A 24,092-nucleotide genomic window follows, 5' to 3' on the forward strand; every position below is an offset into this window, starting at 1 on the left:
GCTTGGACCAGTGTCTCTTCTGTGATAGAACTCCTATTTTTAGATCCCATGTGGTCCATTTTGTTTTGATGGAACAGTGTTTGAAAAGGAATTTATTCTGCTCTTCCTCATGAAAGTTTACCTGCGTAGTTAATGAAAGAAAAAAAAACACGCTTCCACTTGATATTTTTTCTGGGCATAAAATTCTAGATTAGAAATCATTTTCACAGAAAATTTATGTTGTTCCATCTGATAAGTCAGTTGCTGGTATAATTCCCAGTCCTTTCCCTGTGACCTACTTTTTGACCTCTGTAGAATACTTTAGTTCTTTATCTCTGGTATTATCAAACTTCACAAATTGGGTGTTTTGACAGGTTTTCTGTCGTTCAGAATTTGTGCACTCTCTACTGGCCCCTTCCAGCTGAGGCTCATCTTTGTCATTCTAAGGAAATTTTCTTCATCTTTTTTTTCTGTTGTTTCTTTGGACCTCCCAGGCTGATACTCTGAGCTCATTTTTTTATTTTATAATTTCTATCTCGGGGCTGGCCTGGTGGCGCAGCGGTTAAGTGCGCACGTTCTGCTTCGGCAGCCCAGGGTTTGCCAGTTCAGATCCCAGGTGTGGACATGTCACCGCTTGGCAAGCCATGCTGTGGTAGGTGTCCCACATATAAAGTAGAGGAAGATGGGCACGGATGTTAGCTCAGGGCCAGTCTTCCTCAGAAAAAGGGGAGGATTGGCAGTGGATGTTAGCTCAGGGCCAGTCTTCCTCAGAAAAAGGGGAGGATTGGCAGTGGATGTTAGCTCAGGGCCAGTCTTCCTCAAAAAAAAAAAAATTCTCTATTTTTTTTCTTTTCAAAAAGTGCTTTATTTTTCAACCTTTTTAATGGAACTTTCTTCAGCTTTTGTTTTCAGTCTCTGAAAGCTCTCTTCCATTTTTTTCTACCGTTATCTTGTTTGGCAGATGCAGCATCTTTTCATCTCTGTAACGATATGAATTAATAGTTCTTTAAAGTTATTTTCTGTTTGCCATGCAATGGTTTTATTTCCTCTGAGTTCCTTTTGCCTCTTTGTTTTGGTCTCTGTCGTGATAGAGGCTTTCTTCAAATGTCAGGCAGTTTTTTGCTGTACATTGAAAAAGTTAAGCAAAAATAGCTCTTTGGAAGCTCTCTGGGGAGATAGCCCAGCGGTTGGCAGCCCACAGACGGCTTAGGGATTCCTAAATGTCAACTTGCCGAGATCTTCCTCTGGGTTGGTTCAGTTTCTCCAGAGAGGGGTACTCTGCTCCCTGCTGGAAAAGTTGGGTGGGGATCCATAAACTGTGTTCTGGAGCAGGGCGGGGCTGGAGAGGATCTCACCATTCAGTAAGCTCACTCGCCAGGGCTGGGAGGCAGAAGTTGTCATCTCTGCACTAATTCACTGGGAAGTAAGCTGAGAGTCAGGCTCATCTTCTCTTGACCCCACTTTTCAAACAATCCCTGTTTCAGTCCTGCCTCATCCCCGCTGTGAATTGGTTTGCTTGTCTTCAGCCTCTCTGCAGGCACCTAGCACTTAAGTCAGCACATAAACAGATCATTTATCATTTCTCTATCCACTTTCTGGGTTATATTTTGGATTAGGGGTTAGAAATGTTTCCTAGTTTCATCAAAAAATGCTTCTTTTTTTCCTTCTTATTTTGGGATGATTTTGAAGAGAAGGGGGTAGAAGGCCTTTATTTCACCAACTTGAACCGTAATTCTGTCTTCGAGATGATCTTGAGTTTATAAAGAGTTGGCTTTAAGCTAATCACATGAGGTTTTTCCTCCTACATTAACTCAGAAGTATTTAATCAAAGTCACTATTTCTCTCCTTATTTTGAAATTCAATTTATTGTCATCTTGACCTGAGTGTCCAAGGTATGGTAATTTAATCTACGTATACTTTCCATGACATAAAGTCTTTGGTTTCTAAAGATTAAGTTAGAACTTTTCCCCAGGAAAATGGGAGTTTCAAATTTGACTATAGCATTATGCAGTTGCTCTTCCCTCAGTTGGAAACCTTATTGAATAGAGATACTGGCTTTGATTAAAAATATTTCTTCTGGTAGTATTTCTGTATATAGATCAGTTTTTATAAGCATGGAATACATGTAGGAAAAGACTAAGTCAATCAGACATCATTTCATGAGATTAAAATATGCAAATAATTTGATAATTTGGTGAGTTTTAAATTTAGTATTCATACCAAACATGATGTATTTTAGAAAATATTCATATTGACCAATTATTAAGCTGGCTGAAAATAAGAATTTTGGTTTTTTTTAGAGAACCCTAATAAAAAGGCTGGTACGTATGGCAAACTAGACACATATTTCCCTCTCATCTCTTAATATCCTACTAAAATGAAATCATGGATATTCAAAAAGGGAAACCTATAAAAGCAAAGAAAAAAGGCCTGAGGTTTTTTGTTTTTTTTTTTAAAGATTGGCACCTGAGCTAACAACTGTTGCCAATCTTTTTTTTTTTTCTCCTTTTTTCTCCCCAAATCCCCCCCAGTATATAGTTGTATATTTTAGTTGTGGGTCCTTCTAGTTGTGGCATGATGAGCGGTGCCGTGTCTGCACCCAGGATCTGAACCAGTGAAACCCCTGGCTGCCGAAGCGGAGCGCAAGAACTTAACCACTCGGCCATGGGGCCAGCCCCCAGGCCCGAGTTTTGATGATGGAGAAGTGTTCTATAGATTTCTGGAAGACAGGTGGAACTGGAAGAGAAAGCTTAGACTATACCACTAAAATTTAGCAGACAGAATCCCAGAGAGGCTTTGGGCTTAGGAGAAATTGGACCAAAATAGGGTGATTGGAAGGCCTGCACATAGGCACGCACCACATAACGACATTCCGATCAACAGTGGAGTGCGTGGTCCCATAAGATGAGTACCATATGGCCTAGGTGCGTAGTAGGCTGTACCATCTAGGTTTGTGTACGTGCACTCTCATGTTCCCACAACAATGAAATTGCCTAATGATGCGTTTCTCAGAACGTATCCCTGTTGTTAACCACATAGAGAAAGATTATCACCCCCCATTCCACTGCCCCTCACAGTACAGAAGCAGCAAGCATTTATACTCACGGGGAAAATATTTTTCCTCAAGAAAACTGAACAAACTGTATGGTGAGGGCCAAGATTTGGTGTGTTTATGTTCATCCCAGAGGAAGGCCTTTAGAGAACCAGCAGCCTAACAGTCGGCTCCCTGCCCTCTCAGCTGTAAATGAAGTTGCAGGTTCAGTCCTGGCCTGCCCCACAGGAGCTTCCAGTGAGAATCCCCACGCGGAGACCTGGCAGTAAAACAGTCCTGTTTACACAAAAGCAGAGGGAGCCCAACACTGGCAACCCAAGCCTCCTTAAATAGAAACTGCTAACAAGGACCACCAGAGAAATGAGCTGAACCCGCAGAAAGAAAAGGACCGAGATAAACAGAAAAATCAACACAGCAGAAACAACTGAATTAGGGAAAAGAACTTTAAAAGACCTGATATAGTGAGATTTGAGATGTTACATCCACGAAATATGGACAGAATGCTATCAGAAAAAGAACATAAAAGAGTAAGAGTTCCATAAGGATTAAAAATGAATGTTGGTGTTAAAATAATAGCACCATTGGAGGAAGCTAGGAAATCCACACATTCAACAGAAAGATACATATTTTTTACCTCTGCAGACTACCATTAGGTAATAGTAGTCATAGGACTTTTCTCTTTATACAAGTATTCCAGCTAATAAAGGGCTGACAGAATTATAATATGAACATTCTGCAACTCCTGGTGAACTAAGATGTAGGCATTGGGCACCCATAGCTGCCTTACATCACAAAAATATGACCAGATATTATGCACCTCTAGATAGATCACACCACCACCTTTGAAAGTCTTGCCCAATAAAAAGTCAACCTGAATCTGATCAAGACTCTAGATGGTACTCCAGATCTCCTGTAAGAAATACAGAGGACAGAGGAAGCTGTGAAACTGCAACGCAGAGATGAAATCAAGATGGGGAAACTCTTCAGAGCAAACAACTGGGTTTCTTCAACAAATACATTGTGGGGGGGAGAGATGGGGAGAACTTAGTTAAGAGATTTAGAATACTGACCACAGGAGCGGGTGGGGGTAAGTGGATAGGACAGCATCTTCCAGGAGTTGGTAATTGATGGGGCTGGATAATGAATACATGGGGGTTCTCTATTATTCTAGTTTTACATACATTTGAAACTCTCCATAATAAAAAGTTATGCTGAAATTAAAAATGCAATATAAGGACAGTCATCATCACATATAGCAAACCGTCCCAAAAGTCGGTGGCATATTACAGTAAGCATTTTTTTCATACTCATGGGTCTTTGGGTCAGCTGGGGTTTGATTGATAGAGGCTGAGCGATCTACCACAGGCTGCTTGTTGGGTTCAGATCTGTGCCATATGTTTTAATTCTGGGTACCCCAGCTACTTAGTGCATGCCACTCAGATCACAGTGCCATCCAAATGACAAAAGTGCATTTCAAGCCTCTGGCCATATTACCCCATTTGTTAAAGCAAGTCTTGAGGCCGTGGCTAGATTCAACTTCCTTCCTCCTACTAAGAAACCATGGCAAGGGTGCAGATATGTAATTCTGTTAAAGGAGACTGAAGAATTGGGACCAATAATCCAGTCTGTCTCAGGGTCTGAAAATGAAAGTTAAGGAAATGAAAGTTCATCTCCCAGAAAATGATGTATGGAAGAAACAGGGTCTAGCAGACCAATTCAGGAGTCCTAAAATTGACTAATAAAAGTCCCAGAAAGAGGAAAATTGCTTTTTTCCAGTAATATTTTCCCAGAGTTGGGGAGCTGGGGTGGGGGGGGGGAGGGCTGGTGTCTAAATTGGAAGGTTCCAACTACCTAAATGGATGAAAAAAGTCTTATGCCCAGACAGAAACATCATCAAGTTTCAGAATGTCAAGAGTAATGGAGGATCCTACAAGTTTCCAGATGGGGTAAAAGGGCGCCCAAAAGGAAATGAGAGTCAAACTGGCATCTCCTAATCAGCTTTGCAGTTTCATTCCTTGTTAAATACTCATAGTCCTAACAGTCATGGGGATTGTCATCCTTTGTAAAATGCTGTTTCTGATTGGTAAAATAGGAACTTTCAGTGTCTAATACTGATTCCTTCAAACCAGTGATCCCTGTGTTTTTGGCCCATAAAGGAATTGGCTATACCTTCAAACTCTGCCTTTTGAGTCTGTCTAAATTATACAGAGTACCCAGAGAAGCAAATAAATTCTTTAACACAGTTAGTTTTACTTAGACCGATACAGAACGTTACTGGACAATCAACTGATAAGCACAAAAAAACGCATCCCCCTAAAGGCAGGATCTAGTTGGAACGGATCTTAATCTGGATTCTGTAAGGACAGGAGTGTGCAAGTACTTTCTAAAGTAGACTGCCACTGTAGCAACCAAAGTTTTGTTTGGGGCTTTTAGGTTAGTTTTGTAATCTGTTTTACACAAGTTTATAATATGGAAAAAAGTTATTCTTCATGAAAATCACTTTTTAATTTCATATATAAATATCTTTTTTAAGTTCACTGAAAACTGAGGCTAATTTGGAAGTTTTGAAGTCAATACCTACTGAAAAATTAATGATTGAGACTGGTAAGTTTATGTTTTTAGAACTTTAATTTTTATATTAAACCATAGCAAAAAAGAAACGTGAACAAATATTTTATTTTAAAACAGCACATTTAACCTCAACAATTATACTTTTCAGAAAATCTTTGGAAGTTATCAATTGATGAAAAAATATTTATGCAAGCAATTTTTTCAATTTTAGAAGTTTGACTAGGCCTAAGCACTTACAAATGGAACGTCAGAAATGTGGGAACTAAGGAGTTTGTTGTTAGGGATATTTATTAAACAAGGAGTCTTAACTAAGCATTTTACCTCAGTTTCAAAGACTATTCAGAATTTTTTTTATACAATGTCTTCTTTGTAATGGCTTAATTCTACAACAGTTTTTAAATAAAGTGCAAAAATTTAAATCAAATTGGTTTAGTGTAAGAATTTTAGAAATGAGTCTGTTGCCTCTTAAAGTTAGAAGCTCGAAATTTTATGTAAACCCTGAACCCAAGGCTCTCCGCATACACGTGGACTTTTTAGGACAGTCAACACTGAGCCATTCGGAAGAAATCGGGGTTATTTCCTTGGGGAGTGATGAAAACTAAATGATCTTATTAAAAGTACAGTGCTTGTAAACTGTGTAAGCTATTATAATTCTTCATGAAATGGGTAAGTGAATAATCCTAGTATTCAAAACCACTGTTTCACATTCAGTAGGGACAAACAGAAGTTAAACTTAAATGTTTTCATGTTCAGTTGTGTTTCTTTGAGCTTTACGTCTTTTTTTAAAGCATGCCCTACACCAACAGTAACGTTAGCGGGGGGAAAAAGGAATACAAGTGAGTCTTATAAAGCACTGAAGAATTTGTACAATTCAAGATTTTACCTTGTGCTTTTCTTAGAACTGTTTTCTGTTGCTTACCATTTTTTAAGCTGAATCATGGCTTATATTCTAGAGGGTATATATTAGTTTGATGATGTTCATTAAAAAACATGTCATTTAAAAAGGTAAGCCTCTTAAGAGCCTTCTTTTCCTTTGCTTAACTCTAGATGCACCTTGGTGTGGAGTCAAAAGTACACATGCTGGATCAAAATACATAAAAACTTCATTTCCTACCAAAAAGAAGTGGGAAAATGGGCACTGTCTGAAAGACAGAAATGAACCCTGCCATATAATGTAAGTACTTTGTTCTCATGGTCTTCAAAACGTGAACGTTAACCACCAAACGCTATTTACAAAATCAACTCAGTGGACAGAATTAAAGTTGCGTGAAATCCAAGTAAGGTCGGACCAGAGCCCACCATTTTAAAGCGGTGACGTGGAGGAATTTGCACCTGAATTGCTGTCTCAGCGCCTCTTTTCGTATCCTCTCAATCCAAAGTGGTTTTATTCCAGCAGAGGGAACTTCATGTAATTTTGGTCTTTCGTCATTCTGTAGGAGGGGGAAATGATCTTAAAGCTATCCATCCACAGGATCACCGTACCTGGTTTAAGTTCTGTTCCCATGCAGCTTCCCTGCTGATGGTTATAAAAATGCAGTCTCAGCAGGAGACCTTAATGGTATCTGTATTTTAAATGTTTTGACCACCTTAATAAACCTAAGAAATAACACGTTTCTTTAAGCCTCTGAACAAAAGGATAAGTTACAGAGACAATTCCTTTTTCCAACCAGAAAAAAAAAGGCAGAACATTATATAATTTTATTTCCTAAAAAAAGTAATTCAGAATTATTTTTTGATTATAATATATAGCATATGGAAAAAGAGGGCCCATTACCCATTTAACTGTCAAGGAACTGTGGAGCATTATGACTTACACAAAGTTTGTTGTATCATTTTAATGGGCACATCTTCCAACTTCTTTTGTTTGCAGATAATTTAAATCTAGACTCTGTCGATCTCTAGTATGGTTTACCAGTTCAGGCAACTGGACATACTTGTAAGACGTTCATAAAAATTAATATTGGATTGTTACATTTAGATTGTAATAATTACTTCCATATGCACTATTTTTTTTTAACAGATAATAAGAGTATTAGGTAAGCCAGATCTAAAATTCAGCAGGCGGAGAAAGTGAAGCATTATTTCATAAAAATCTACTGGAAAGATTTCCTTTATTAACATGCTTGTGTTGGCAAAGACTTTAAAACCTAATGTTTTAAAACGTGTAGGGTGAGGAATATATTTCAATTCTGGTTAGTAAAGGACCAACTTGTAATTTTTATGAAATGTAGGTACTTGCAGATTCAGTCAGGAGACAATGTTTCTGAGTAAGTTTTGAGAGATTTAAGAGGACAGTAGACAGCGAACTGGTATTTTTCCAGCAGCCAGCTTAGAGGAAGTTGTTGCCAACGGTGTATCCGAATCAGTTTTCCATACTGCCCGAAGTACAAGTATAGCTGTTGACTTTAGCTGCACATTTGCAAGACAAAATTGTAAGGTGTTTCTAAATGCAGATTCTTAAGAACCAAGGCCTGAGCATCCATTGCAGTCATGAAAACCAGTAGGTGGAGCTTGGGAAAATCAACATGTGCAAACTGAAACATTTTAAACCACATGTCAAAACTAGACATGCCTCTCGTCTAATCTAATGCTAATTAGTAATTGGCAAGTTAATTCCTACTTACAAAGTCATTTCAAATTCCATCTATTAACAGTTTGATGTTTTAATTATCTTAGGTCTTTCCTCCATTTTAGATTATAAATTTTTTTTTTGTTTTGAGGAAGATTAGCCCTGAGTTAACTGCTGCCAATCCTCTTTTTGCTGAGGAAGACTGGCCCTGAGCTAACATCTGTGCCCATCTTCTTGTACTTTATATGTGGGACGCCTACCACAGCATGGCGTGCCAAGCGGTGCCATGTTCGCACCTGGGATCTGAACCGGCGAACCCCGGGCCGCGGAAGTGGAACATGTGCACTTAACTGCTGTACCGCCGGGCCGGCCCCAAGATCATACATTTCTTGAAACACGTTTTGGAGCTCTTGCCATATGTCAGGAAAGGTGCAAGTTACTGAGGTTACACAGGAGAATCAAGATAGTCCCCGCCCTCATCCTTCCACTAGATGAGTAGGTACCTTGTGCCCGGGCACTTTGGATAAGGCATTAAATGGGTCAGTCAAGGATCTCTGCTCTCCTGGAGCAAACAAGCAGATAAAAAGTATAATCCAAGATGGTAGTGCTGTTACAGAGGTATGACTATAGGACTGGGACCACAGGACAAAGCAACTGCCTGCCTTGAGGGGAAGTAGCTTAACTAAGGTGACATTTCCACTGTTTATACTAAGTAGGGCTGTTAGACCAGACCTAGACAAACACCTTGAGGGAGCGCAGATGCAGAAGGGCTTTGCTGCTCTGGGGGAACAATGAGCTTAGTGTGGCAGAAAGTAGGATGCACGGGTGATAAGTCTGGGAAGGTAGCCCGGTCGTGAGGGCTCTCGTATGCCAACCGGATTTTAAATAGCAAAGTGGCAGTTCTTCTTTTTTTTTTTTTTAAAGCTGTAAGCAGGTATCAATGTGGAGACAAGACTGGAAGGGAGATGGGTGGTGACAGGAATCATATTGATTTCACACAGTATTAGGCATGTAAGTTCCATTTCCAAGAAGTTAATAGAGGAAAACTCTGTAGTTTACTAAGAAAATTGGGTCTTCACTGTCAATTTAAATGTTACTACATTTGCTTTTAGCATATTTTGACTGTCATAACCAAAATTTAGTATAATCAATTCGTTTAGTGTATGTATTAAGCAAGGCTTTTGTGTTACTATTATACAACAATAACAAAGTTCCAATTAATCTCTAATCTCTGTTCCTGATTCCTTTAGGTGTTCATATTTAAGAAACCCATATAAAGGGAACAAAAAGCTTAAGACAAAGAATATTTAAATGTTTAATTTTTACTTTAGAAATTTCTAATTTATGTATAAAAAATATTCTCTATACACAACATTGCTAACAAACACTGATAATTATCATTATTCTAGGCAGAGAAACTGAAAGATTGACCCCTGGACTCTTGCAGGGAAAACAGTACAGGAAGAGAAACCCCCCGGCCCAGTAACTGTACATTGTTCCAAGCAGATAACTTCTAAGCTCCTTTGCTGTCACTGTGCTAGTGTCATGCAGCAGTTTCCTGCTGTCTTTGAGGAGTAGTTCTTTAAGCAGTGACTTTCAGACTGCGACTGCTATCTCTCCCCACAATACCACCTACATTGTGACTCAGCACATTTGTACATATATAAACTCCAAACAAAGATGAAACAGTACTTCCCTTACTTAAGTGCAGTGTACGTTTCCTTTTAATTTTTTCAAAAGCTCATCATGACCGACGAATGAATGTGTAATGACACACAGTTTAAAAGAACTCTTCATTTCCACTGGGTTAATTCTATAATTGTGGTACACATAATATGAACAGCTTTTATAATTTATTTGAACCTGGTTCTTGGCTCTAGTTATATGCAAGAGTGCCCCAGAAATTTGTCTCTACTCTATTTTAAATATCCTAGCAGTTAAACCTTTCTGTTGATATTGCTGAAAACTTTAATACCTGTTAAGCTTATTCTGTTAAAGGTGCTAGTACAGTATCTTCCTTTAAGTAGAAAAGATAATTAAATACCTTTACAACAGAATATGTCCTTTTTTAACCATCCATTTTTGTTTGTTTTTTGTTTTGTTTTAGCCAAATACTGGAGATAATGTCAGCAGTAAGAGATGAGGACCCACTGGAATTAGCCAATACGCTATATAACAACACCATTAAAATATTTTTTCCTGACATGTAATTGGTATGTGTCTTCCATTTTCCATCATGTATGTAAAATTTCATGGTAAAATTTACTGGAAGTTTCAATAAAGGAATTCTCTGGAAGTTGTCTAAAGAGGCATATTATCACTGCACACCCTCCCCCTCCTTTTTATCCATAAAGTCAGATCAGGACTTTTTAAGGTCACTAACGTCTAAGTTTAAAACAATGAAAAGTATTTCATTTTGTAATCTCTTCAAGAGTCCAAAAGGACAATTTTAGGTCAACACTGCGAACACAGAACGGCTAACAAATATACTGATTTTTACATCAAAATTAAACAATTAGCACGTTCTGGTTTATACCAAAGTTTAGTTGATATAAGCCTATTTCTCAACTGTCACACAATCTCTGAATCATGACTTTCAACCCCAATTCAATTACAGCGCTCCTCAAAATTCAAGTCTGGCAGCCTATTTTTTCCTTAGTTTTAAAATACTCTACATATAGCCTTGATCCTCTGGTCCAAATTCTTTTATTTCCTGGATTTAATGTGATGTCCTCTGATTTACACCTGCATTTTCCCACCCATTCATTTTAAAGAAAAACTAGGGTCCAGAGTTACATTGTATACTTTCATTGAGGAATCTTTGGCACAGTTGACGCACCATATTATCGTTACATCTATTAAAAAGCTATTTGTTCAAATTTTGTCATAAAAACGTGAAAACATTTTATTCTATGTACAATAATGTACACAAATTTAAATAGGTCACCAAAGAGACCAGAAGTAATTAAAGAGGTATATTTACAGTAGCACATCACAGTAAACGGAAAACCATTCACAGATTCAACATTGATACTGTTTTTGTGCTTGGTTACACACTGAAGTGAAGCATATTACTCCATTTTGGATGAACTGAATTTTAAACAAATACCTCAATGAGTAGTAAATGCTATTTTAATCAGTATCATCATTAATAAATTCTTCAGCTGCTGTGCCTGTGTGCTGAATCACTCCGTTTCTTTCTCTTTGAACATCATCATCACAATCTGTACTGTCATCTTCGTTCAATTCCCTGTCAGATTCAGCAGCAGCTTCTCTTATAACTTCCTCTGGGTTTTCATTGGGTGCAATAAATCCATTGTTGTTAGATATATTTGAATTATCCTTGATATCATCTTCGATGTAGACTTTTTGATGGCACATTGGACAAGTATCTTGAATGTACAACCACTTCCGAAGGCAAAGTGCATGGAAATAGTGATTACATGGCGTGATACGAGCGGATGTTGTAAACTCATGATAGCAGATTGCACATACATCATCTATTTCTTGCAAGCGGCTCCCTTTTATTTCAGGAAGTGAATTAATCTTCTTAACAGCAGTCCTACGATTCATGAATGTCTTCCAGCCATTTTTTGCTTGTAAGTAGATGTTAAAATAAGCATGCAGACACATCATACAAGCCCGAATTTTACTTCCTGACTCAAACATCATTGTATAAGCCCCATTTCCAAACATTACTACACCAAATATAAATTCAATAATGTTGCCTGTTGAACGAACATAGTAGACATAATCATCAAGCTTTTCCCAGAGGACATTATAATAGCCATCAATCATGAACAATGTATAAACAGTGAGAGAAACAATTACTTTTAAGCAGAGTTCCACACAAAAGGCTGTAACTGCAAACAACCATGTATTTAGTGCATAGTGATGCCAAAGAACGTAACTGAGTAAAACAGGAAGAATAAATAGGCAGGCAGAGACAAAGAGCACAGGAAAATGTCTACGAAAAGATGACACATGAGAGGCACTGAGAGACATTAATACAGGGTCTGTCATTCCATGGATGAAATGCAGGACTGCAGTTAATAAAAGGCACATGTTTCTACTTAAGCGAATAAGTCTCTCTTCTGGTCTTAGCCCACTTAAACCAGTCTGAAGAGCCAAAATAAAAAATAAAACAGGTGCTACAAAGCCAAGCCGCCTGTCATCTTCTTCAGTTGATCCAATAAAGGCTAATATTCCAAGGCCCAAATAATGGGCTATTGAGGAAATTATAGCACTCATGCCCAGTACAGTTAGTGTGGAATCACATCCACTAATGATAAGATTGCAAATGAGGTCCCAGAAATCATCCCAAGAAATGAAGAAGGAATCCGCTTCATTTGCCATCCTTAAAATGTAGACTAACACTGTAGCCTGAGCTGTGATTCTTGTTAGCCAAAAGACTCGCAGTATATCTGGGAAACGAATCCTCTTCCATGTGTCCTCCATTAACAGCTGTAATCCATAAATTCGATACATGTGCCTCACTAAAAGATAAACATATCGTGTGGAATAATAAAACCACTTAAGTTTCACTGCCAAGACAAGCACTGTATTTAATGTGAGAATCAAGGAAGAAGTAAAAATTAAAGTCTCTCGGATGTGTAATGGCAGCTCTGTGATTAAGCCTATTACAGGAACCAAAAGATCCAAAATAATTAATTGTGAATAGATGGAATGAATTTGGAGTAGTGTAATATATCCAATTCCAAACGTCAGCTGTAGAACGATGAGTGCCATCCATAGCGAGGGCCCTTTTCTAGGAAGCAGCTCAATTCCAAAAGCTGATGTGTTGTAGGCACCACTGAAGTCAATGTGCAAAGAAGCATAATAATTTACCAACACTGAAGTTGCAGCTAATAGGAAGGCTAAGCTGTACATGTAAAACTTGAAAAGTGATCGCTGTGACAAGATCAGAACAATACTGGATACAAATATACCTAAAAAGAAAAAAGAAGAAAGGTCATTTGAATGAAACATTTTTAAGAATGTTTTTCCACTAATAGCTTTGATATTCTTCCTTTAATTAGGAAATAGGAATATTTTCAAAGTTAGGAACATTAAGATTCAAGACAATTTAGGCTTAAAGGCCAATAAAGATTTGGTAAAATCAGAGTTCAACAGGACAGACCAAACATTTTTAAAAATCTCATCCCTTATTTTCTGACTTCCAAAGTAACTGAAGTAGTACTGTATGTCGACACCAAAGTACTAAATTATCTTCAAGATGAGCTTGTAGTGATACATACATTTTAACAAGTTTAAAACTCTTGAAAGAACATGTCCTTTTATAATTTCATAATCATTAAAAACATTTAAAATAATTCCATTACAAAAACATCAAGAATTAAAATAACCAAAATGGAAAAACATCTGTTCCTATTAAATCAGATTTCTTTTTCTTAAAAATATTCTTTAGGAAATTGAGTTTAAGTTTTATACTTAGACCCAATTCCTCCTTTTCCTCAAACTGAACTCCTGCTGGCTCTTATTTTTCCTGCACCTTAAATTTGAGCATTCTCCCATGGGTCCAAATTCAGTTTTATTTTCTTTCTATGTATTCTCCTGCAGATTTCAGAAACACCCTCCAAGTTCCCTTTTTCCTGTTCATTACTGAATTTTTCTTCAAATAGTCAACCCTTTTATTGTTCTTCAAATTATAAAAGTAACATTCACAAAACTAAAACATATTAAAAAAAAACCAATGGTCATCTTCCCCCTCCCCCACTCCATATGTAACCAGCGTATCATCTGAAGAGCACCCAGTACCATCTATCTTTGTACTCTGACAAATTTTTTGAGTGAGATTACAATAAACATTATCCAAAGTATCAAGTATGGAAATGACACCCAAATACTCACCTAGTTTCACTTCTACATTACAACTACATCAGTCCAAATTTCTAAAATCTAACTGGCCTCAAACAGCTCTTCCTTTCAATTTCCAATTTCAGTTAAAGGTACTAGTATTCTTTTAATGGTACCTCTAAGCCCCCTACCCTCAAACTTGGACAACTGCCAAATTCTACTAACATCTATATATTCTGTTTCTCAGTGACACCAAACCATTAGTCTCTCTAAAAACTCACCTTGGCCAAATTCACCTACAAGCCATCACCAAATTGCCTTTCTTCGTTTCTCTGCTCAAAATACTGCAGCGGCTCTGAAATGACCACAATCTACATTTCTTGTCCTAACATTCAAGAGTCCAATTTGCTTTACAGTAATATTCCTCCCACCACACACCAATGCTCCAGACTTCTTTCCCAAACACACCCCTTTCTTGGCCACAACTGCAGCTGTGTTTACATTCTTCTCTTTGCTTGGCATGATGGCCCCACCAACTTCCCAAATCCCTGACTGTTGGAATCCTACCCAGCCCACAGACCCCTTCCTCTGACAGTGACTGTTCCTTCAGCACTCCTACAGAACCTGGTGAAACGCTTACAGCTCCTATACTGCCTGAGAGTGTAGTTCGTAGTGACCTGAGTAGGTATCATCTACTCTATTAAATAATGTGTCCCTGATGGCAAGCAAGGGTCCTACCTTCTATACCTACGGATCCCAAAATATTTTGGAGAAAATCAATACAATTAGTATTCATTAAGGAAATAAATGTTTCTGTCAAATTCTGCATTATATTTTTAAAGGCAACCACAAAATACAGCCCACTTAGAAACTGAGACCCATGAAAAGGTAAGACAAAGCTGAGAAAAGAGAGCTTGGAGTATAGAAAAAGTGACAAACTCCAAATTTAACATTCATCTATCCACCTTCTTTCAGCATGTAATCAAGAAAGACACTGCATATTACAATGGAGGCATTTTACAATCCACTGTATGTAAAATCGAGGGCTAGTTCCTCTAAATGATGACTGTGCCCACGAACTTAAAATTTATCCTGTGCCAGTGTATTAGGTTATTTGTTAAAAGGAGAACAAAAGGACACAATCACCTGCAAGATACATAAACCTCTGCATAAGAACCACCTGATTCTCCAAGCAAGTGGGCCGCTAATAATCTCCCAAAGAGCTGACAGCTGGGAATAGGCCCTTTTGATATAAAATGGACTTTCTTTGAGCAGGATTAGAAACCTTTTCCATGGGCCCGCCCCGTGGCCAAGTGGTTAAGTTCACACACTCTGCTTCAGCGGTCCAGGGTTTCACTGGTTCTGATTCTGGGCGCAGACACGGCACCGCTCATCAGGCCATGCTGAGGCGGCGTCCCACATGCCACAACTAGAGGCATTCACAACTAGAATATACAACTATGTACTGGGGGGCTTCAGGAAGAAGAAAAAGAAGGGAAAAAAAAAAGACTGGCAACAGTTGTTAGCTCAGGTGCCAATCTTTAAAATAAAAAAAAACCTTTTCCATGGAAGATAACAGGAAATGAAATTAATGCAGCCACTATTAACCATACGTAATCTTACTTTCTCTACATAGAAAAACAAAAGTCAATACTTCTCCTGAAACAAAAACTAATCTCCTAAAACGAATCAAAACAAAATCAAAATAATTTCAGGTCTATTTTATAACACTTAAAAGGGAGAAAGTCGGGGCCATCCCGGTGGTGTAGTGGTTAACACCACGAGCTCCACTTTGGTGGCCCAGGGTTTGCAGGTTCGGATCCCAGGCGTGGACCAAGCACTGCTCGTCAAGCCACACTGTGGAGGCATCCCACACAGAGGAAGACTGGCACAGAGGTTAGCTCAGCAACAATCTTCCTCAAGCAAAAAGAGGGGGTAGTCAAGCGGGGCCTGTAAATTATTTTTGTCAACTTGCTACTACAAACTGGCAAATCAATCTTTACCTGTGAATATTCATGAACTTTGCTGTAATTTATAACTAGTTCTTTTTATTCTAATAGCTTTTTTCCCTGAAGCTTATTTTTACAAACAATCGAGGGGCCGGCCCCGTGGCTGAGTTCGCACGCTCCGCTGCGGCGGCCCAGGGTTCGGATCCTGGGCGCGGACACGGCACAGCTCGTCAGGCCATGTTGAGGCAGTGTCCCACATCCCACAACTAGAAGGACCTGCAACTAAGATATACAACTGTGTACGGGGGGGGTTTGGGAGATAAAGCAGGAGGAAAAAAAAAAAAAAGGTTGGCTACTGTTGTTAGCCCAAGTGCCAATCCTTAAAAAAAAAAGGAAGATTGGCAACACTGGTTAGCCCAGGTGCCAATCTTTAAAAAAAGAAAACAAAAAACAAACGAAGGAATGATTTGGGTTTTAGAAATGCCGCTGGAGAAGTGCCTATTTTGCTTTATGTAAATGTACCAAAGGAAAAAAGGGAGAGCAGGCTATAACAGACAGACAACGCAGTGAGACTACAGCCTCAGAGTTCACATGCGTCCTAGCGAGTTACCAACCTGGAACAACTCTTTCTTGACTAAAATTATACCCCCAAGATGTAATAATGACCAAACATTTCAAGAATAGTATTAAAATCATTTTAATTCCTGCCCAAAGTTTGCATGTACCTGGGGTTCTTAAATTTTTCTTTCATACGCATGTTCCTATGTATGGAATATCGGAAGAATCAGCTCTCCTTTCACAGAAACAAGTCTCTCAAGTGACATTCTGCTTCAGTGGCCTTTAAAGAGTGTTGTCAATAATATTTTTTATGTTTTGCTGCATTTTCTCAACTTCAGGCATAAAACTTGGTATTTACCCTGTAGGTCTAAGAAAGTTAAGCCCAGGGACAGTTTCTAATTAGGATCTAAGAGTGATCTGCATAAGTTATCAAGGCTTTTTATAAATGCTGCTTTTTAAAGGAAAATCTCCTTGGGACACTGGGGAATAGAATTAACTGAAATCACAACTTAGGGATCCAATTCTCCAGTGGTCAGAGAATTACACTCAAGTTCTCAAGGTAGGAAAAAAGGTAGGTATCAAAATCAATTCAGGAGCTTTGAAGCTCTATATGAACTCAACCATGAGAGAGTTCAGGGTCTTTTCAACTTAGATTACCAAAAATAAGCAAACAAAAACAAACAAGCAAAATAACTCCCATCATGCATGTTACACAACAAAGTGTTTAACTCTTTTATGTGTAAAGTCTATTCACACCATTAAACTTCTGGAGATTTAGGACTAAAAATTAGAAGAAAATAAGACATAACATTTACAACTCTCCAGGTACCTCAACTTCCTTTAAAACATAATCTAAAGCAAGCTGTGGAAAAAACATTTCAATGCCCGACAGAATGAGATGGAATACCACAGAAATAAATGTTATGACCACCTTACTCCCAAGGGAGCCCTAAGCAATAAAATGTAGGACAAAAATAAAATATCTCAAAATGTTAATCTGTAGGTGTACTTGATGAATAAACTATAGCATAAGGAAAAATTTTCTATCAAACTCTCATTTTAGGTTAAAAGAATGGTATTTTCGGGGCCAGCCCCATGGCATAGTGGTTAAGTTCAGTGTGCTCCACTTCGGCAGCCCACGTTCACATGTTCAGATCCTGGGTGCAGACATACACCACTCATCGGCCAGGCTGTGGCAGTGACCCACATACAAAAGAGAGGAAGACTGACACAGATGTTAGCTCAGGGCTATTCTTCCTCAGCAAAAAAAAAAAGAAAAACAAAAAGTATTTTAAGTTTTTTATTCGTAAGATGAAACTAAAATTTTGCTTTTAAACTAAGATTTTTAACAAGTATGTTTTTAATAAAGAGAAATATGTGAACACGATTTCTTTTGAAAAGTCAAAACCTATAGGTATTAAATGAAGAATAAACCAAGTTTTGGATAAACAAACACATTCATATACACTCTTTTTTGCTTTTTATCCAAAGATCTCACTATAATTGTTGGGTGTTTTTTTACCCTTTAAAAAAAAATTTGCATTTCCAATTATCATAGAAGGCATTTTCCAATTTATTGACCATTCATGTTTCTTCCTCTGCGATTGCCAGATTACCTTTTGCCCATTTATAAATGGAGTTGTTCTTTATTGCATTATAGACAAAAAATATTCTGACTACAAATTCCTTGTCAGTTATCTGTAACGCAAATATCTTCTCCAGGTGTGTGGTTGGTCTTTTCACTTTTTGGACGCTGCCTTTTGATTAATAGAGATTAAGTGCTTTTATATATTTTTAAAGGTTTTTTTTCTTACTCTAAGATTTAAAAAAAGACATGTTCTATATTTTCCTCTAAAAATTTTACAGTTCTGCTTTTCATATTTAGGTACTAATTTACTAAGAAGTGACTGTTTATATACTGATGTGAGGTAGAGATGCAATATAATTATTTCCATGTGAATAACTAAATGACCAATAATTCAATAGTCTATATTTATCTCAATGTACTTCAATTCTACCTCTGAAACACATCAAGTTTCTATATATACAGGTGTGGTCTGTTTCTGGCCTTTCTGTTCTATGCTATTGGTCACATTGTCTATCTCAGTGGTTCTCAACAAAGATTGGATTTTGCGCCCCCCCCCCCCCCGCACCCTCGACCACTGGGGTCATTTGGCAGTCACAACTGGGAAGAAGTGGGGTGTTACTGGTATCTAACGCGTAGAGAACAAGGATGCTGCTAAAAATGCTCCAATTCACAGAACAGCCTCATTCCACCCACCAAAGAATTATCCTGTCCAAAATGTCAATAGCGTGGCTGTTGAGAATCCCAAGTCTATCCCTAAGCAGTGACAATCACCACTGCTTCACTTTGTTTCTTCACTTCATAGGTTTTCTGAGTTCTTTCTATAGTACCAAAAATAACCATCTCATCCTTTTCAACAACTTTCTTGTATAGCTAAACCTAATACAATGAACAGATTACCTTTTAACAGATTTAGATGAACAATTTGCTGCTGTTTTCTTATTACCAACAATGCCGCAATGAATATCGTTGCCCACAGACTTCGTACAACTATATCTTTAGGCCAAATTCTTACAACTGGAATTGTGAGTCAAAAGGTATATGATGAATGTCAGTTGATAGTGCCAAATGGCTTTACGTAGAAGTGACAGCCTACCAAAATTGTGTAACTTTACCTATTTTCCCATCCTTTGCCAAACTAGTTCCTATTCAAATTCTGAACTCTTCACCAATCTGGTAACTGAAATTTTGTTTTGATTGCATCTCTTTAATTATAAATGAGGCTGAATAATTTTTTTTTTTTTTTTTTTTGCTTATTGACCATGTGCATTTCATTTATTGTGAACTGCTTATCCTGGGCCCATTTTTCTCTGGGAGTATAAGTTTTCCTTATTGACAGAGTAAAACTTACTAGGACTTCACCTCATATGATGCAAATATTTTGCGCTCAGTTTGTCATTTTTAAGGATTTTTTTAAAAAAGGAGTTTTGTCAAAGAAGTTTTTCATTTTTATGTAGTCAAATTTATCAAATTTTCTAATTTCTGGATTTTCTTCTATGTTTAGAAAGGCCTTTCCACTTCAATGAATTATCATGTTATGAGTAACACTATTAAAACAAACTCCCATGCTTGCATTTCCTGCTTTGGATTTGGATTTGCTAATTCAGCATTATGCTGCACTGGGTTGCATTTCATTTAGCATTTAACAGCTCCTAAGAATAGCTTAATATTTTAAATACTTTATATATTATGATATGATTTTATTTGGATCTCCAAAATGAGATGCTTTATATTCTGACGTGCTGAAATTTTCCTGTTAGTTTGATACCAAATGAAAGTACAGTTGTGGTACTTTTTTGTAGGGAGAGGGGAGCAAAATTTTCAGAAACTACATACAAAATTGGTAATGCTTTTCCTACAACAATTTTCCTTTACAATCTACAATTAGATTTCCTTTTTTACAATTCTATTTTAAAGAAAAAGGTGAGACCGACAAGTTTTGAGATTTATATACAGCAGTACTGAGAGGTCTACAATTATAAAAAATACTAACCAGGTAGAACAATTAATTTCAACTATCCTTTGGTATTTTTTACACACGAACCCGTGACTTTCAATAACAACATAAGATGCCTCATTGAATGGGCCTCAAATATTTAAGACATTTGTTTTTACTCAGGGTGAAACTTTTAGCACCCAAATCAGTTTTTAAAAATTTTATTAATCTTACAAATGTGAAAAATTAGCATAATTATACTGGAATAATGTAACGAGCAGTCGGGTGATAGACTTAGAAAATATTTTGTATTTCGTATAAAGTCTGATGGGGAGAATATTCTAGGATCAAAATTCTCAAATAAACAGCACCAACATTTTGCTGATGCTTTCAAAAGACCAAAATATCTGTAACAGAGTATGGTCTTAACTGGAGTATTAAAATATTTTTTAAAGAGCTATCAGGCTTACTAACAGCTAACATTTAAACAGCCCAGTACTGTTCTAAGAGCTTACATCTTAACTCATGTATTGTTCCTAACACCCTTTGAGAGAGAGATCATTATTGTCTTTAAAAAGGTAAAGATAAGAAAAGGGAGGCACAGAGCAGTTAAGTAATTTGCTTGAGCTCACATTCTTCTCTAATTTGTCAAACACAAACTTCCACGATCACAAAAATAAGATGCATGGATGGAGCACAAGGAAAATACCAGATTACTGTGTTGAATGTTCTTAAACTACAAATGATTTAATTAAGGAAAATTCTCCTTTTCCTTAAAGCTCCCCCACCTGAAGCTCGGCCCTGAGAGCACTGCATAAGCACCTGGTCCCAGAGAACGTCTCAGAGGATCCCAATGTTCCATGCCCTGAGAACCTTCAAGGCAGTGGCTACACTATTTGCAGAATGAATATGTCAAGCCTCTCAAACACAGCTCCATTTTTTTTTTCCTCCTCCACTGTGGCCTCCTCTCAAAGCAAAAGTGGGAAAAGCTCCTCCACCCTCAAGTCCATATTACATTTGGTTATTCAGTCCCCAAAGTACGTGGTTATTCCAAATCTGACAAAGTCCCCGAGAAGTCTGTTAGCGTCTACTCTCTCTAGCAAGCTCTCTTTGTCCGTGGGGTTAAGGAACAGAAACGATCTGTTTCCCCTGTTTCTCAGTCTCTCCATCCCAGGAATCAACACAGGTCTTGCCTGCATGCAGATTATCAACTAATGTGGGTAGGTAAGCGGGGGTAGGAAGCTGGCAGTCTGTCAGGCTCAGCTGGGACCACCTCTCTATACTGAGATAAGTAACTGCCTGTTAACTTATGACCATGAGTGACTTCTAACTGGCAGGAATAAAATGCCTTCCCAACAGGTCCCCATTCTTATTAATTTCATTTTAACATTATTTAATTAACCTCACTTTTACCCATGACTATTAGAATTAACATATGTTAAGTATGAAACATTAAAGCCAGTCAAGGCTCTTTTTTTAAAATTGAGGTATAAGTGCCATATAGCATTGTATTAATTTCAGGTGTACAACCTAATGATTCTACATTTGTACACACTGCAAAATCACACAGCTCCATTTTTGCCACAAATAATGAGGGCATTAGACTTCTGCAGTGGTTAAGTAGGAATGCCTGGGATTAAGCAGCTGGTGGGTTAAGAGAAGTCTTGTGCTAAAGACCATCATGTTCACATCTGTTAGTTTTCAGATTTAGCATACGATCATTACTATACCATTCTGTATCTGGATTGCAGCTGTACTGAGGAGGAAAGTGAACCATCCTTGATGTCAGAAGACTTTTAAGCCTACGTTCTGGCAACGACTTACTTGCAGTCAAAAGCAAAACAACCTCTATGACCCCTAGTTTCCTCATCTGTAAAATGAGACTAACACCACCCAAGTCTGAGGGATATCTGAAGGTTAGGTTAGATAATACCAGTAAAAGCATTTTGCAAAAGTAAAGTACTAAACAAATGTAAAATGTTATTACTAAAAACAAAACATCAACATTACCACTCTCTCTCTCTCTTTTTTTTTTTTAGGAATTAAGAAGCAACAGATGGCTCCTAATTCAGAAAGGCTTGGTAAGGACCTCACTAACAGCCCGCCCCCAGCAACACTTCAAAAACACTAGCCTACTAAAAACTTATCACAAGAAATTACCTCACCAACAAAATTTGCCAAGTTTCAATTACTTAAAAAAATTCTTTTACGCACAAATGCTTCTCATTCTGGTGATACAAGTGAAGATGGGGAGTGAAATATAAGATGCTTTTAACACTCCATTCATATGCGACAAAGACACTGATTTTCAGAAGTCTCTTTTGGAAAAGTCTCATCACTTTCTAGCCACGTTTTCATAACCATTTTCAACATCATCTTCTCTATTCATGGAAATTTTTAAGACTCGTTAAAAGTATCGTCTTCTTCATGAGGATTTTTGGTAATGATTTCAAGGTCTGACATTGGAAACAGTCTCTCGTTTGGGTGTCATTTACCGCAGACACTTCATGACCATGTGGATACAGAAGTGACAACAGACGAGCACTCTGCATTTCGGAAAGGGGGAAACTGAGGCCCAGGCCTTGGCACGACAAGTCCAAGGTCACAAATGGCGAGATTGAGGCCAGCAGAGTTGCTGTTTTCCAAAGCTGTCGCATAGGACACGCGCGGTAAGTCAGCACTCATTCCCCAAGAGAAACAGCAGGCAAAGAGCCGCATGCTCACACATCCGCGCTTTCTCCCCGCCCTCACTCGGGCGCAAAACCGAACAAGGGGATGACTTGCTGGGAGGACCGCTCCGCTGTCAACTCTGAGACAAGTGTCATCTCCTCCCCCACAGCCCACAAAGACGCCGCCGGGGGGGGGGGGGACGAAACTGGTTCTCAAACACGCACGCACCCACGACCCACGGCCTCCGCGCGGCTGTCGGCTCCCTGCGGCACGTCCTGGCCCGCAGAGCGGTCCCTGGGGCGCAGGCTACCCCGTCCCCCTTACCAAGGAGCCGGAGGAGGATCTGGAGCCCGATGCAGAACCGGCCTTGGCTGGAATCGTAGTAGGAGTTGAAGATGGCGTCGATGATGTAGAGGCAGGGCACCCGGAGCGCCACTTCGAGCGCCGCCCAGACCTGCTGATGGGCCATCCGCACCTGCTGCTGCGGGGGCCCCACCGCCGCCATGAGCCGCTGCCACACCGGGGCTGGGCGGGCCGGGCAGGGCCACGGGGGCAGGGCCCGGGCCCGCGGCCGGGGCGGAGGCTCAGGCGGCGACTCCGCCCCCGCCCTCCCTCCTCTCGCGTCTCTCTCGCGACCCGCCCCGCCGCCCGCTCGTGTCGCTCGAGCTGGAGCAGGCGGCGGAGGCGGCGGCGGCTGAGGCAGCAGAGGCGGCTCAGGGGAGGCCTCTGGGTGTCGGTGTTTCCGGCTGACTATGGTCTGGCTCCTCCTCCCTCCACCGCCTCCCCCGCCCGCGGAGCCACCATCTTGACCTCGCCCGCCTGCCTCTGCCGTTGCCGCTGTTACCAGGCAGGGAAGCTGCGCCCGCCGTCACGCGAGACCGCGAGGCCCGCGCCGCTGTTGCGTCATAATCTGGCGCTAGGGGCGCTCCTCGGGTCGTCACCACGCACGGCGTAGCAAATATCTCAAAGCGTTGTCATGGTTTCCTCCCACTTTCGCGGCTTTGGCACCACCCCATGGCGCAGGCGCTCTTCGGCAGCCGCGCCCTCGGGCCTCTGGGTGGCCGCCTGTCCCCCGGCGGCGTCGGCTGGGCGAGGGACTCCCTGCTTCCGTGGACGGCAATTACTAGCTGTTTTATTAGAGCCCATTAAATGTCCCATAAACATGGTTCAAAGCTGCTTGGGAGGGGGAAGGCCAAAGGGCGCCTACCCCACCCCCGGGGGCGGGGTGTGAGAGAGGGCGGGCGTTCCGGGGAAAACACCTGCGAGGCTCTCGGGGCTGTGCTGGAGGCAGGCTGCGCACCCTCCCTGCAGCTGCCGCCGGACGTGGCGCTGGGTTGGGGTGGTAGGCGCTGCCAAGAAGAACATCCCTCACATCCCCTTGCACATCACCGTGCCTACGTCCTACC

At 39.6% G+C, this 24,092-nt stretch overlaps 2 protein-coding genes across 9 annotated transcripts in view; one reads left to right on the forward strand and one right to left on the reverse strand.

The window, feature by feature from the left end:
* The window catches only part of TATDN1 (TatD DNase domain containing 1), a 39,637-nt gene extending 29,220 nt beyond the window's left edge, over positions 1 to 10,417 (forward strand). For 7 of the 8 annotated variants that reach the window (XM_046641719.1, XM_046641725.1, XM_046641718.1 and 4 more), the window contains 3 exons: positions 5,565 to 5,635; positions 6,650 to 6,776; positions 10,279 to 10,417. In XM_046641719.1, coding sequence (XP_046497675.1) covers positions 5,565 to 5,635; positions 6,650 to 6,776; positions 10,279 to 10,381 — 301 coding nt within the window. In that variant the 3' untranslated portion in view covers positions 10,382 to 10,417. The remainder of the gene's footprint in view (positions 1 to 5,564; positions 5,636 to 6,649; positions 6,777 to 10,278) is intronic. The other variant, XM_046641724.1, reaches the window with a different exon arrangement.
* An 886-nt stretch (positions 10,418 to 11,303) lies between these two features.
* On the reverse strand, positions 11,304 to 23,770 carry RNF139 (ring finger protein 139). Its single transcript, XM_046641716.1, has 2 exons — positions 23,011 to 23,770; positions 11,304 to 13,120 (listed from the first exon to the last, which is right to left on the reverse strand). Exons 1-2 carry the CDS (start codon positions 23,189 to 23,191, stop codon positions 11,304 to 11,306), a joined length of 1,998 nt encoding a protein of 665 aa, XP_046497672.1. The 5' UTR covers positions 23,192 to 23,770.
* Positions 23,771 to 24,092: the final 322 nt, after the last annotated feature.

Source organism: Equus quagga, chromosome 16 (assembly GCF_021613505.1).
Source record: "Equus quagga isolate Etosha38 chromosome 16, UCLA_HA_Equagga_1.0, whole genome shotgun sequence".
NCBI lineage: Eukaryota > Metazoa > Chordata > Mammalia > Perissodactyla > Equidae > Equus > Equus quagga.